Raw genomic sequence first — 15,875 nt, forward strand, 5'->3', positions numbered from 1 at the left:
ACAAAGAGGATGAGGAAAGGGGATATCCTCCTCTCCACGTACACGGACAGGACGTTAGTCAAACATCTACAGTGGCAGCCGTTGCTGAAATCACCCTCTGTGTATATGTCTCACTTGACATTACAGCAGCCGAGCAGAATAATCCGTCTGTCTGCAGTGTTGCAGCGGGAAACCACAACACGTCCCAGCTGATTAGTTAGCCGAGCATGTCTTCATTTTCCCCAAACAGCTTCCAACAAACACTCGGTGAGACGTGGGACCTCCGTCTGCAGCAGCTCCTGCTCTTGCAGCGGCGGGTTTGAACTCACGTTTGTTTGTCAGTGTGTCAGTGGGATGTTTGATGCAGCTTTGCTTTTGTGATGGTTGACTGCGGTGCTTTTCAAACCCCGGGAATGAGGACCAGGCCTGTTTCCAGTGGGCATCCATATGTGGGGAGGGGGTTACCGGTGTGTTTGAGTAATCCTGCTCTGCCGTGACGTACGCATAGGGAACTGAACCCCCGATATCTGGCGATGCCACCTTTGCAGCTAAATGCCCACGGCTTTACATCTGCCTCTGACAAAGACAAAACCACGTCTGCTTTACAGGCCGACGGAGGACGTGAAACAAAAGAGGCCCAAATCCTGATCTGCAGCGTGAGGCCAGAACCGGTGTGTGCCACGGTGTTTAGTCTGCAGATGTTTGTGTTACACCGCGGTGACATATTTGCACAGACAACCCAAAGAAAACAGTTTTCCTCCTCCTGCAATAACAATAGGCAGCCAGATTTTATTTATGAGATTTTATCGAAGGATGTGGGCGAGGAGACGAGTTGGCAGGTTTCAGAAACAACATCAGTTTCGTCTCTGACAATGGGAGACATTCCTCACGATGAACTGAATTTAGTCTCGGAGACGTTCAATCCATTCTAGAAACCCGGATCCTCGTTTTTAAACTCATTGAAACCTGTTCTGACTTCTTGTTAGGTTACCAACGTCTCCACAGCTCCGTGTAATCATCGGGAAATGTGCATCGAATTATTCAGAGACATCAAGAGTTTTGCATTCACTGTAATGGTCCATAAAAAAACAGAAGTGTCTCTTTACAGTGTGCAAAACGAGATTTTCTTTTTTTTTACTGCTTTGAAGTTTTCCCTTTGAATAGTTTTTCTTCAAGATCGAGTTTTTTTAATGGCTGCAGCTTCACATGAAGAGGAAACTCAAGGTTATTTGTGCCGCTTTTGTAACTCACAGAGAAAAATAAAGGTCAGATGTACACGGTTGATTTATTTATAATTCTTTACTGCAGCATTATGAAACAACATTCCAGCAGTGGTCCAAAAAAGAAAGATGATATAAATGGATGAGTATGAAACAAATCATTAGATTAAAACCACTTTTACGGTGGAATGAATCAACACCGAGGATCAGACGGGATGAACTGAGAAGTCTATTAATGATAAAGACTCAAGGTTTTTGAAGATTGTAAGGATCTGGTAGCTGGAGTAAAATGTTCATAATTGTTTGTAGCAAACAACTGATGAGCCTACGTACCACCACATTTCTGCCTGACTTTGATTTCGGAAATTACAGTTTCCTTTTGTGTCCTGTCGTAAAAGGAAAGTATATTTTTGACAGGGAAGAATGAGACGAGAAGGTTTTTGATCCATGGCCAGATCTAGTTTGTGGGTGTTTTTATGGAGACCAGCTGTGTTTGTGGCGACCAGAACAGGTTCTTTAAAACCAAAACATGATCTTTTCCTTAACTTGACCTTAACCATGTGTTAAACGCAGCATTGCTACGACATAAATCAACAAAACCGATCCTCAAGAAACAAGAAGTTTAAACATATCTGTGGTTTCCAGAAAGGTAAATTACCCATTTTTTTTTTATCAGCTGGGTTTGGTTTGGCCATTGCTCAGGTGCAGAACTTACACCCTCCTAATTGAACAAAATAATATGACAATAATAATAAATCTATGAGCTGAAATGTTTTACAGCTAAAGGTTTATGAGGCACACATTAACAATACCCTGAGTAACGCTGAAAAAATATCAAAAATAACAAATGTTAGCTTTCTGTTTCTGCGAAACCCTGAATAACTGAAAGTTTCTTTATGTTTTCTATCTCTCTTGTCACAACGCTGTCCTTATACTCTGGTTGTGGTTTAGGAAAACATCATAGTTTGGCTTAAAACGCTTGTTTTGTTCGCCTCGATCACAGCTGGAGACGTCCGACTTCCTGTTAAGAACGGGCAGCGATGCCAACTGCTGACTGCTGATATGAGCGCGGTCAGAACAGGTAACGAGCAACAGAAGAGGATCACAGGATGGAAAAATACTCCCTAAAAACCTGCATGTGTCAAACATCTTAACACAAAAACATATGATATGTGTGTAACACTTCAAATGTGTGTTTTTTTCTGCACAGGTACAGTAGCAGAGCTTCTCCCTGACAGTCATCTGTCCTGTTTTTCATGCCGACAGAAACGAGCATAATTCCTCGTGACACGACACAGAATATTCTCTAACTGGATTACATGCTGTGGTCATGTAAACAGCTCCCCGTAGAGACTCCTTCTACATGTAAACACACACTGCAGCCCACTTCAAAATTCAGACTTTCTTTGATCAGGCTTCAAAGGATTATCCATTTTCAGTCTCCATGTAATCGTATTCGAGGATAAAGCACGTCTCAGTTTAATAGTCTGGTTTTTCTAGTTTAACGCAATGTTTAGCCTGTTGCCGCCAGCTGGTCCCGTCCCGTCCTCCGCCACAAGTAGAACAAAGTTGAGCCGAGGTTGAGGGAGGGAGGGAGGGAGGGAGGGAGGCTGGGATGGAAGCGTGCCGCTCTCCTCTCTCGATCGCCGTCTTCATCCTTCCTTTCAGTCTCACTCCTTCCTGCAGACATCCGTCACATCTCCCAGCCATCCTCCTCGCCTGAATAACTGATGACAGAGCGAGCTCGGTGTCGGTGCAGCTCACAGGACTCGGTGAAAGCTTCTTTTTGAAAGCGTCCCTGTTCCTGATTAGGCGGTATTAAGAGAGTGTAACCATAGAGGAAATATGAGAAAATATCTGGAGAAAGGGTCTGGATGCTGGACCGCACGGAGTCATTAGGAGTTGTGTTGTGGTCGTGCTGGAGTCAGAGATCTGCTTGAAATGGTGATTCGTGTATGTTAAGTCTTGGGTTTATGCTGCTTTGGATGTCATGGTTTTAGCCACTGATGTCTTTTAAAATGAAACATTTGAAAGCGCTCTCTCGGGTCGGATGAATCGGTGTTACGGCCTCCCCACCCGGGCGGTTCTGTCAGAGTCAGCAGCTGCACCTGAGAGACGGCAGTAGATATTCGAGGCCTGTTTGCCCCCCAGGTTTGCTGCTCTTTTTTTCCCGGGCAGCCTCCGTATCCTCCACTCTCCCCTCAGCTCGTTCATGCAATAAAAACAGCTCTCACACATCTGCCCTCACTTATCCAAACAAGCCTTAAGGCAAACCCAATCACCAGAATAATGTTAGATAAGTATGTTTTCTGCAGAACCGCAGATAAGTTCAGACTGAATGCTGCAACTTCACGTTTGGTTCGGCTGAACGTTTCTATTACTCCTTCGTGTGAAACTGGGCTAAGTTATCTGAGGGTCAGCTCTCAGCCTGGGGGTGAGGATGGCCTCTTGGGCTGAGTGTATTCAGTGTGAAGCCCTGCACCCAAACAGGAAACACATGCTCGCATTCGTTCGTCATTTGGACCGTCTCCATCTGTGATCACGGCGACCAAAACAGGTATTGTTTAGCAAAAACCGCGATGTTTTCCAAACCCGAGCCAGGTGGTTTTTCGATCTAAACCTAACCAGAGCATGAACGCAGCGTTGTAACAAGACAGAGATTAAGAATTCAACCTAAACAAATGTTTAGCTACATGATAAAACTTGGCTAACAACTAATCCAGCCAAGTTACTCTGAGGTTTAGTCATTAGGGTTTGTGGAAATGGAGCTTCTTGACACATGTATGTGAATATATGTAGAGTCACAACATTAATCGGAACAAAGCCTGAAGGTAAACGGACACCTGGTCCTATTTTAAAGTCATTTGTCGGCCAGATCAACATCACAAAATCTTCTGTTGATCTTTAAAAGCTTGTGTGTGTGTGTGTGTGTGTGTGTGTTTAGTCCCAGCAGGGAGTCCACCCCAGAGAATTGACATCACTTTGGTATTTCCCTCTCTCTCTCTCTCTCTCTCTTTCTCTCTCTCCCTCTCTATCTCTTCCCTCTCTTGCTCTCCCTCCCTCTCTATCTCTTCCCTCTCTTGCTCTCACCCCTGTGATCTCGTACGCTCGGTCTCGTCTCATGTTCTGGTCTCATATGGATGTGATCACACGTGTGGAGGTCTCGCCCCTCAATCCGACCAGGCCTCAAACCGTAATAAAAAACTGCCCCGGACCTGCGCCGAATTTACACTTGGGGTTCGAAAAACCAGAGGAAAAACACAGGATATCCTCCGACTCACATCTGATCACATGTCAAAGATCAAGGTGACGGAGATCAGAGCTTTTCTTCACGCCCGCCTCGCGACGTGTAACGTCTGACATGTCGGATCGCGTTACACAAAGGAGCAGAGCTGATCTTCATCACATGGACTCTGTACATAAAACACTTTGACTCACCATGAAAGCTGGCTGGATATGTATATACAACTTTTTGGGGTTTTTTCAAATCCATGTCAACACTCAAACTTCATGTTCGTGTGATTAAAATCGGCTACGTATCTCAAACCTGACCCGAATAATTGTTGAGTTATTACCAGCCAATTGAACCTTCTCCTTTTATGGGCATGATGGAGGATTTGGAAGATTGAGGAGGTATCTGACGAGGACTTTACCATTGAAAAATGGCAATATAACATGGTTGTCACAAGATCTGCAGCTTCCCATGTTGACATTTCACTTGTTCATCACACCAGCTATCAAATAAATCATCTCCTAAACAGCTGATGTAGATGGGAATTGGTTTAGATTGATAAAATGGCTCCGTACGTAATCCAAGTCTCCAGAAACCCTGTCAGTACGGCTCGTCGGATTACGCTACAACATCTACGTCAGTAGTTTAAGAGAATGCTACCAGAATTGTTTAGCGGACAACAAAACCTCACACGACTTTCCATTCGGCATGTGGGTGAGTAGATAATGAAAATCGAGGCCTCATTAATTCAAGCTTTTCTATAAGTTCACTTCGGGGGCTATTATTTGCATCCCTTGGTTCACAAAAACATCAAACCGAAGAACAATTTTTCTTTCACAGTGTGTTGCGGAAGTAGAAAACACCAACCACGGGACGGCACACAGACATCTTTGAATCTTTTATTTTCATTCTACACTTACAAAAATGTCAGGTAATAAAAAGTAGTTGCTATACACCTTAAAAACAATATAGAAAAACATTGTGTTCGCCATCAAAAAAATGAATTACAGTATTTATTTTTTTTTAAAGAATAAAGGCACATGTTGCTCCCTTGACAACCCTCGCTGTATTTACACAAGAAGAAGCATTTGTACTATGCGGTTGCTATTTTTTTTTTTTTTAATTCGTGTGTATGTACATGGGTACAATCACAATCACACACACTCTCTCTCTCACACACACTCACATGAACACAAACATGAACACCAGCAAAAAGAAATCACACGTTGACTCCGGCAGTCGCTCGTGCGTCATCTTTCGTTAGTAGAAAATGAACCTTTTGTTACTTTTTACAGCAATAAAAAGAGATTGTGTCAAGTTTAACATCTTCTAGATACAGTAACTGAGGCGAGATATAAACAAGGTGAAATCACTATTAGGCACATTTTCTTTTTTATATATACAATTCACTCAAAGTAACCCCCTTTAATATGACAACGGGACACACAGATGAACGACAGCTAAATCCTTTAAAGGTCTGGTGTGTGCAGCGACAACACTGACACATACGGGGGTGTTTGTTTCTTGTTTCTTTGTTTCTTGACATGAAGGTGAACAACTTCTTTTTTTGTGTGTGTGTGTGTGCCTGGATCCCAACCTGAGAGATTTAATATTCACCGTCTGGATCCAACGTTCGACAGAGGAGACGAAATGCTTAAAAAACATCGGTGGCCAACAGAATAAAAATTAAAAACTGGCACTTGACAAAATTGCATCACTGTTACATCGCTGATTTTTTTTTTTTGCACAGACACACAACAATGCCAAAGAGAATACAGGAATCCTCATGAATTGTGTAATGTTTTTGCAACCTGTTGTGAGTCACTGCAGAGGAAAGCAAATAACACCATAAATAAAAGAAGAAAAACCTTGAAATAATCATCAGACATCATCAATTCAGTTCCCAGAACAAAACCCCCTATTTTTTAAAGAAATCATGTGCATTTAACCCCATAATTAACATTTTAAAGTTCCATTATGAATTTATTTCCATTTATACTCTTTCAGGAGTGTAAATGTGTACGTGTGTGTTTTTTTTTAGATCCAATTTTGAACAGAACTCGCTAAAATTGTTAGCAAATGCACCCCATCAACCTCACCTCGCCCCGAAGGTACAGGCGAAGCACTTATTGCTGTTCAGAAAAGTAGTGTGGATAATGGAGCAGCTCTTTCTGCTGCAGGCTGCTGATTTCAACAGGACACAATTTTGCTCCAAAAAGAAAATAAAAAGCATTATATTCGCCGACAATGGTGATAATACACAAATTCCTTGAGAAGCACAGGTCTGAAATGACATTCTTCCTCCAGTGTAAAGTAAAGTGAAGTGGGATTTTTTTCTTTTTCTTCTTTTACTCCAAACAAAGATGGCAGCCATAAAAGAAGCTGTTTTGTTCGACGAAGGTTAAAAATGGCTTATAAAACCAGTTATGCTTGGATTTTTTTTGACTAATAAAAGCTGTCACAATCCTCACCAAGGTTTTTCAGAACTTTATTCTCTATTTCTGCTTGTGATATGAATGTTTTTACCAGTGCAAACTTTTAAATGATGATCGTAAGAGGCTAAAAGTCCTTGACATCTTGAAATATACATGTTTCGTGTGCCACCAAAGTGAGAGCGTCTGCTATTATGAATCAAAAGATTAAATTGTGGGTATTTCTTATGGATTTCTGAATGTTGCGTTCAGAAAGATGCCTGGGCGACAGGATGTGAACAACCGCTGCATGTCTCGGCGTTTCATCACACACAATCTTTGCTCTGAAGTGTTTCTGCTCAGCTGGAAAACTCATCACTGCTCCACATTGTTCTCTGCATCTTTCTTTGCTAGTTAAAGCCCGACCTCATCCCATGTTTTCTCCTCACCTCGCTCCCTTTTCCTCTCCAAGATTGTTTCCCAGGCCGGGCTAACAGGAAGTGAGCACAATGTGTTGGCTGACGAGAGAGATAACACGGACAGGAAGGGGCGGGCGCAACGCCCCAGATGGACAGGAAGTGGACGCCACTGTTTGGTTTAGCTGATTAGAGGACGGAGAGCGAGCGAGACGGTGCGGTAGAGATACGGTGAGGCAAACAAGGAGAGGTCGGAGGAGAGAACGGGAGAAAAGGCTTCAGACGCTGCTTCTAAGTATATATGTGAACCCAACAGGAAAGCATTGAGAGGGCTTCCAGCTATTGTATCCACCGTTTATCAAACGGCATTCCACACAGGACAGTTTTAAAGAAACAAGTTCAGGTCCAAACAAAACAGAATAAACAGGAGAGTAAATAAACCATACTGTCTAAACTACAAAAATGTATATTAAAGAAGCAGAACGACGTCGTGCAGACACGTGGTCGCGTGTTCAACACTGAGTTTAAATACTTCATTGTTAGATTTTTCTATTTGGGGGAATGGGCGCCACTTTACATTTAAGCAAACTGATTTATAAGATGTCACCGCGGACAAAGAGTAACCTTTTACCTCTGTGTTTTTAAGACCTTTGTGAATCACTTCCTAACTGCAAGAGCAATGATTTATTTCCATAACCTTCATTCATACAATACACCAACATGTCGGCAGGTATTGTTTAAATGCTACCGAGTCACTGATTTACGCTATCGGACGAATAGCCGGGTACAGTCAGCTTTCCTCAACGTTATTAAAGGATATACCAAAGTGATAAATCACACAATGTACAGGGTAACACAATAGAGCAACAAAAACTCAATTGGCAACTGTTTTCGATTGATTGATTTTGCGCTGGGTCACCTCTCAAGCAAAACTGACAGTTTGGCTGCCTCGTATCATTATTAATTAAACATCTTTGGGTTTTATTTTGCATTTTTGGTCACACCAACTAAGCAGCATCTGAGGCTCTGTGGCCTCAACTCGGGGGGATTGTCACGGGGCTTTTCACATTTCTTGACATTTCATAGTGAAAATTAATCAAATGTTGAAGACAATGAAGTCAAATGAATGAACTTGCAGAGATACAAGTAATGTGTCTCCATATTTTGGGACAATGTACAAGTTAATTTTTCTTGAGTTTCTTCATTGTAACACGAAGGATTCAAGCTTTGTTAAAAATGAATGTACAGCGCCTTTATGTTTCATTAAATACGCTTAAAAACCATCTAAAGATTGTCAGACTTTTTTTGTTCTGACTGTTGCCAAAAGGGATGAGAGGTTAAAGTTATTCGTGCCACCTCAGAGTCATCACAACTGCCCAACTAGCTGCTCGTGCCACTTGGCGTTTCCTGAGTTGTCTGAATGACTTTTGTTCTAGCGGACCTCTGAGAATAGGGCTTTCATCGCAACAATAACTGCGATGATGGCTTCTGTCAAATAAAACCCTGGGAACACACTGTAATGCCGTCCGAGCAGCAGTAGCTCCATTTCCTCTGTGTCTGTCTGCCTGTTGTCTTTTTGTCTCCTCAGAGAAGAAGATTACTGGGAAACTGGACAAAATGACTTACTTAGAAAATGACTCCTCGCTAATTTTAGATGGTCAGTTTCAGTACAAGAGAAGGGAAACAATAAAACAATGCTAAATATCACCAGTGAAATTTTAGTAAACCTGTGACTAAACTCAACGAGAAGTGGGCGTGTCACAAAATAACCTACTGGACATCACAGACTGATGAAAAGCTACCGGTTTCCCATCAGTTAACTTTCCTCAAAGCCAGTCCTTTTAAGTATTTTAGAAAAATAAAAACACGGCACCCTGCTGTGATCAAACAAGTTCAAACCTCTTTGAGTTAATACTCAAAGTTTTTTCACCTCAAACAGTAAAACGCCTCCAGCGCTCATATTTACAAATCAACGTCAGATCAAAAATGAAATCAGCTTGTTCTCGTCGTGTTCCGGGCCCTTTTGTCAAATATAAAAAATTAAAACACATCAAAGATTAAAGAGAGATTACAGGCCGTCAACGCCAAAAACAAGAGTGAGACTAAAAATATGGCAAAAATCGCAAAACCACAAATCAACTGCTTTGACTTGCACCATTTTGCATCCCCAGAACATTGAAACAAAGACTTCCGTGTTATTAAAAAAACATAAATATAGGTAAATATAGGCTTTGCTTCCATGTTTAGTTGTGCATTGTAAGGGCTTGATTTAAAAGAGACAGGATGCCTCCAGTACAGTCACCGGTGGTAAACAGGGGATGCACATGTGACCGCCAGACAAAATATTGGCAGTTTCTGCAAAACCACTACTTAAGTTTCGATGTGTAAAAGTGCCATATGCAATATTCACATTTCTATATAACACGTAATGTCACATTTAATATGTTTATGAAGGCTGCCAAGCAATTGACTGCAGTTCAAGCCTGCGTTTCAACATTTGTAGGCGCGATATTATTGGAAATGTATTTTATTTTATTGACAGGAAGTTGAGACGTCTCTAGCCATGTTTGTTGTGACCAAAGCAGGTTTTTAAAGCCAAAATATAATCTTTTCTTAACTTTAACAAAGTGGTTCTCGCGTCTGAACCTAAACCTGTCATACGTACGGCGCTGTCACAACCTGAAATTTAATACGTAACATAAAGAAGCGGTGAGTTTCAACATATTTGTGGTCTGCAGAAACGTACATTGCCAGCATTTATTCTGGTGATTAAGATGGGATGCAAAATGGTGCTGCATGAAGGAGCTGAGTCATGAGCTGAATACATGAAGAATAACTGAGTAACATTGCTGGCCAGCAGTGAACTGATTACCACATCAGTAATCCTCGATAAAGTCTGATTAGCTAAAGCCTGAAGTGGAATCTCTTACATCTGTTACAAAACATCTGCGATGGAATAAAATGCATCCTTGAACTGTGAATCTCACGCTGTCGCCAACAATCAATCTCCTCTCCGATCTGTGAAGCAGTGAGTTCTCACTTTCTCTCCTGCGCCGCGGTATCCTGGCGTTACTTTAGAAATCTTCCCAGCATGTCATCAGAGGTGGAGGAGGGCGGCGCGTCATCAAAAACAAAGTGATGGAGCTTCCTGGAGTTTGATGCAGCTCTTATCTTACCGAGCAGTCTGGGGAGGCTCGACAAACTAACGGGGCTCGCTGACATACACTTGATAACAATAGTGTTGTTGTTACACCGTGGAGCGCCCTGATTCTGTTTTCAGAAGTCTTTGGAGAACTCAGTTGTCTTCTTGTTCTGAATCAAATTGAAAAGCATGGTACAATAAGTGAGTATGAGTGTGTGTATCTACCTCACTTTGTGTGAGCGTATTTTTATGGCTGTTGTCAACGTGTGTGTTTGTCTGTGTGTATATTTTGGCATCACATATGCTAATTAACAGACGCTCTCCCATCAGTATTGATGGTAGTACTCAGGTCCATCCACGCCGTACAGCTCGGCCAGGGTCCTGAACCTCGGCCCCCAGTCGCTGAGGAAGTCGTAATCCAAGTTCGAGCCGGTGGAGGAACTCTCCAGAGAGCTGAGGCTTCCGGCTAAAGACTCGGGTCCCTCGTAGCCGTAGATGTGGAGCGTGTCGTACGGGAAGCCGTCTCTGTCGTGATCCGCCTCGTCTTTCTTCATCTCGATCATCACGGCCATGTCGCCCTTGCACGCGGTGGGTTGGGAGTGGTGAGGGGGTTTCTGGACCATGGCGTAGAGCGACGGGTGTGGGTGGTGGTCCGGGTGACGGAGCATGGAGCCATCGTGGCAAGCGGAGGAGAGGATTGAGACATCATAGCTAAAACAGAATATAATATAATATGTTAGCTTATTAATATCTGATGAATAGGATCATGGTCTCATTCATAATTTAATATTTGATTCCGGGGGTAACACTTACTGATCTACAAAAATAATAACAATTTGTCCTAGATATGACAAAATAAGGAAAACAAAGAGTGAGAGAGCGCTACCAGAGGAATACGAACACGACCTAAGATTATAAGATGAAACATTTAAGCCTATTTCAACAGTCGGATGTACGATTTTATGTTTCTATAACATTAAGGTCATTCAGAAACCCCCTAAATCCTAAATCTAGTACATATTTGATTGAATGAGAACAGAAATGTCAACAATAATACCAGTTTTCTGTCTTGATGCACTTCCTGCGATTTGCAGTTTTTTCCTGCTTTAGCTGAGCCTTGATGTCTTTTGACAGCATTCAATGCGATGCAGTTAATATGGCTGGTATTGAGGATTATGTATGGTCTTAAAAACTATTTAAATATGGATAAGATTAGATTCAGATTAGATTAAACTTTAATGGTTTAGATAAAGTGGGTCAGCAGATTGACAGATACAGCAAAGAGAATAAATATTGCAAATGGGAAGAGTTAATAGACTGTGTGATATTTTTTATGAAGTATAAAGAAAGTGGAGCATCAATGTTGGAAGAAATTATTAAGCACGGTATAGTTTATTTGCACTGAATTTTCAAAAAGTATGTTTGACTTGTAAATCATAGCTGATTCTTTTGTTTCAGTGGTTTCAAAATTGTTTAAATTCTCAAGTAAGTAAACAAGAAAGACTGGGAAATGTACTTTGTCAGCGAATTTCTGAATAAAAAAGTGTTTTTTTTCGACATCTACATACCCATTAGTGTCCATCTCTCCTCCTCCCTCCTCGTCGTATGTGACCAGCTGCTCGTGAATCTCCCCGCTGTTCTTCATATTGGCCAGGGAATCCTTCTGGTAGCGTTTCCTCATCACAAACAGGATCACTATGACTGAAAAAATATAACAGAGTATGTTTCAGAACATATTCAGACGTTATTTGCTGTGTTTTGTCGCTGTTTAGTCTCATTTCCTAACATGAACCATCCTTAGAGGTGCAACATGTCAGAACTGTTGAAGCTCTTATCTGCTGCCAACTGTAGCTGCAGTTAACGAGTTAGCTCAGTTAGCCATGAAGCTATCAGTCTGGACTGGGAGCTCAGAGCACTGTGGAAGTGTTGGTGCTCACGCTGCTGACACGGGAGCTTTGGACCCGAATGATTCAGGGCTAACTGGTTAGGATGCCAAACATGCTTTTTAAACACAATACATGGAAGGTATGACATCAACACTATTATTCCTTTACCTTCTATTGATCATTTTAGCAAAGTGTTTTATGTTTTCAACCAAGATTTTTTAGATATTGTACCTTCAACACAAGTGAAGTCTTCAAATTTCTTCCTTTGTCGAACCAACAGTCCAAAAAAACACCAGAAAAATCTTAATGTAAGCAGTAACTTCTCACATTTAAGAAGCTGGAACCCCAAAAGATTGACTGAAGCAATACGTTTATTATCATAAGAGTTATACAAGCTGTTTGGTAGACAACTGGACTTGTTTCAGTTTGTTGAGGACGTTTCACATCTCATTCAAGAGGCGTCTTCAGTTCTAACTAACTGGAGGGGAGTCGCAGGCTTTTAAGCGTTGTGTGGGAGTGTCCTTAACGACTTTGTGAGGACACTCCCACACAGAGTTTAAAAGCTAGTTGCCTACTATATACCACTTAGAATAACCATGACCTGGATGACTGAGAACCTTCATCAGCATCGTAATAGCTGGCAATTAATTCGCTTTCAGTCTTGAATCGGTGAATCGCTGCAGCTCTACTGAGGTGTGAGGTCCGACCTTGCAAGATTAAAGCCATCAATAAGCACTGAAGCAAACACCATCTGAGAAAGATCTCAATTTAAAAAACAAATATATGTATTCAGGCCAAGCATAAGTGTTAAATGTCTCAGCTGTTGAAGAAATTACTATTCACTGGTAACAACTGAAGACGTCCACAAAAGAACACAATTACAGACAGATTGCTCTGCCATCTTCTCTGCTGGACCGACACTTCAATGAATTAAAAAAAAAAAAAAAAACACCAGAGAAAAATTAGGCCACAAAAGACACAACAGAATAAGAATGGGGACAGGAAACAAGTGGGGAAAGTGGAACACTAATGAGGGATTGAAACTAGAAAACAGAGCGAGCACGAGGGGAGAGAATGAGGGAGTGGATGGTTTAAGGTGTCTGAGACGTTTTCGCCTCGAGCGCAAAAAAAAAAAAACCTCAAAAGAAATCTACTCAGCCGGAAACAAGCAGATAGCAAACAGAGAGAGAGAAAAAGAGAGGAGTGCATACGAAACAGGAAGAGAGACTCGGTAAATACGGGAGAGGAAGTGGAAATGAGTATGAGAAAACAACCCGAGAAAGAAAGGAAAGGGAAGGAAAGTTGAAGCTGGCACGTGATGAAGGAATAAACAATTGAGAAAGAGGGGAGAAGAAGGTGAGGAGGGGAGCGAGGGCTGAGGAGAGGAAGTAAGAGAGCGAAGACAAGAATGTGCGGATAAGAGTCTTAAAAATTACAAAATGCCCAAAAACTAACATTTATATGTCGTCGAGCGTCAAAGACCTGCAGCAGCTGCATGACTCCTGTCCATCAGGAGCTCGGATGGAGGTAGCGTGACATTGTTGTAAAGCCACAAAGTCCACAGAGGAAGAAGGTTGTGGTATTAAATGGGTGAACAGAGACCGCTGTTCACTTCCCGAACATTCAGCGCCGGTTTCTAACCCAGAACATGATGTTTCCCAAACCCCAGTCCATTTTCCAGCCATGTTTGTGACAACTAAACCAGGTAATTTAAGCCAAAACAATGTTTTCCGAACCATAACAAGTGGTTTTTGTACTGAAAGCTAACCAGACAACATGCAGAGAAATTGAGATTTAAATCTACAGACACGTAAAGTTGGAACATTAAGACATTTGTGTTTTACTGTTGTTTACAGAAATCAACCCAATCTGCCAAATAACTGTTTGCTTGATACTTTTTTGCAAAACCATGTTTCCTAATGTTGAAACTTTATGACTTGTCATGATGAATTTCCTTTTTTCTCCCTCATCCCAATGCTGTGATTATGCTCTTGTTAGGTTTAGGCAAAAAAAAACAAACAGTAATGGATGGAGATGGTCCAACTTCCTGAGAAAAACCACAAAACACCGCTGGAAATGTCCAAAGGTCTCGATCGGATCGGTGATGCTCGAATTGTAGTCGGCCCTTGTTGGCAGTAAAAACGCTATAAATCACTCCACATCCTGATGTAAACGTCAGGTAATAAGTATTTAAAGGTGTTATTTGCAATAAAAGTTTAATTTTTGAGTCTCACTCGCTTTGGAGTAACTTTTCTTACAAATAACACCTATAATGTAAAAGTGATATTCTATTATATATTCTTATGTATATATATATATTACATCCTGGCGACTGGACTGCTGAAACCTACGTTGCCATCATTTATTATGAAGACTAAGGCTGAATGTGGAGGACTTGTTGCAGATCTTACATAACGGTGGGAACAACCTTTAAGATCAGTGCGACCAACAATGACTCAAAAGCCCATCAGCTACATAAAATCATGACTAACACACACTGAGACTGAGGCCATGCAGAAAAATATAATCCTTTCAGCCACATCACATGTTCATCTTTAACCACGACAGAGAGAGACGTGGACAACAAGGACCGTAACATTTTTTATATTAAAAGTTTCTCCCAATATGCGACATTAACAGTTTTGTCAAAGACACAAATTAAACAATCTAAATGTGGACGATGGTAGGCAAACCGTCCAACAACAGCTTGTCAACACCAGCAGACCAGCCTCAGATTTTGGTCTACCTGAGTGGGATCGTTCATGTCGACTCTCAGAGCTTTTAACAGGCCGAGAAAACACAATATGTGTTTCAAGCTTAAACGTGAGGAAAGCGGGAAAAGCCCCGAACGACAAGGTCACATGGGTTTTATGAGATTGTGACGTAAGCAGAGACATTTACAGGCAATATAAGGACAGTCGACATTGTTCAAACGATGCTTTTGTCACATGTTTCTTCGTCTTAACTTGGTTTCAAGGATGAAAACAGAGTGGGCTAAAAGAAACAATGTGAAGTTTCTCTCCTTCTCGCCTACATCCTGCCTTTCCGTGGCCGCAGCGATGAGGAATGAGGACAAGGAGAAACAAATGAGGAGCTAACGACTGCGGGAAGGAGGAAGAGGACGAAATGGAGAAGAAGGGCTGAGGAAATCAGGAGACGAGACAAGATGAAGAGGAGAGGGATACATTTGACATTAGATTAGGCCCGGAGCCCCAGTCCCGATATGAACCTCTTTCTCTCTCAGCGGACGGGCAGCATTAGCCATGCCTTTTAGTCGAGGGCGAGCGGGACTAATTTAAGTTTGCCTGGGAAACCAACAGATTAATCTTTTACAACACATGCTCTGCAGTTTAATAAGCTCTAGAGATATCAGACTTAGAGCGACGAGAAAAGAGAGAGAGAGGGGGGGGAGAAAGAAAAAAAGAAGAAGAAGCCTTTTCTTTGTACAAAAAAAAAAAAAAAAAAGACTGAGAAAATTTCTCTTTTCGTGTGTCAAACCCCGACTTCTTGTGAGAAAATGCGTCGGTGAATGGGGAGCCGCGGTAAATTGCTTTGGGGCCCCGGCAGATAATGACAAGTGCATTAAATA

At 41.7% G+C, this 15,875-nt stretch overlaps 1 protein-coding gene across 1 annotated transcript in view; it reads right to left on the minus strand.

The window, feature by feature from the left end:
* Nucleotides 1-5,316: 5,316 nt before the first annotated feature.
* The window catches only part of cdh5 (cadherin 5), a 39,726-nt gene continuing 29,167 nt past the window's right edge, over nt 5,317-15,875 (minus strand). The window contains exons 14-15 of the mRNA XM_030442138.1: nt 11,969-12,101; nt 5,317-11,111 (exon numbers count right to left, since the gene is read on the minus strand). Coding sequence (XP_030297998.1) covers nt 10,727-11,111; nt 11,969-12,101 — 518 coding nt within the window. The 3' untranslated portion in view covers nt 5,317-10,726. The remainder of the gene's footprint in view (nt 11,112-11,968; nt 12,102-15,875) is intronic.

The sequence above is a fragment of the Sparus aurata genome, chromosome 15 (assembly GCF_900880675.1).
Source record: "Sparus aurata chromosome 15, fSpaAur1.1, whole genome shotgun sequence".
Lineage (NCBI taxonomy): Eukaryota > Metazoa > Chordata > Actinopteri > Spariformes > Sparidae > Sparus > Sparus aurata.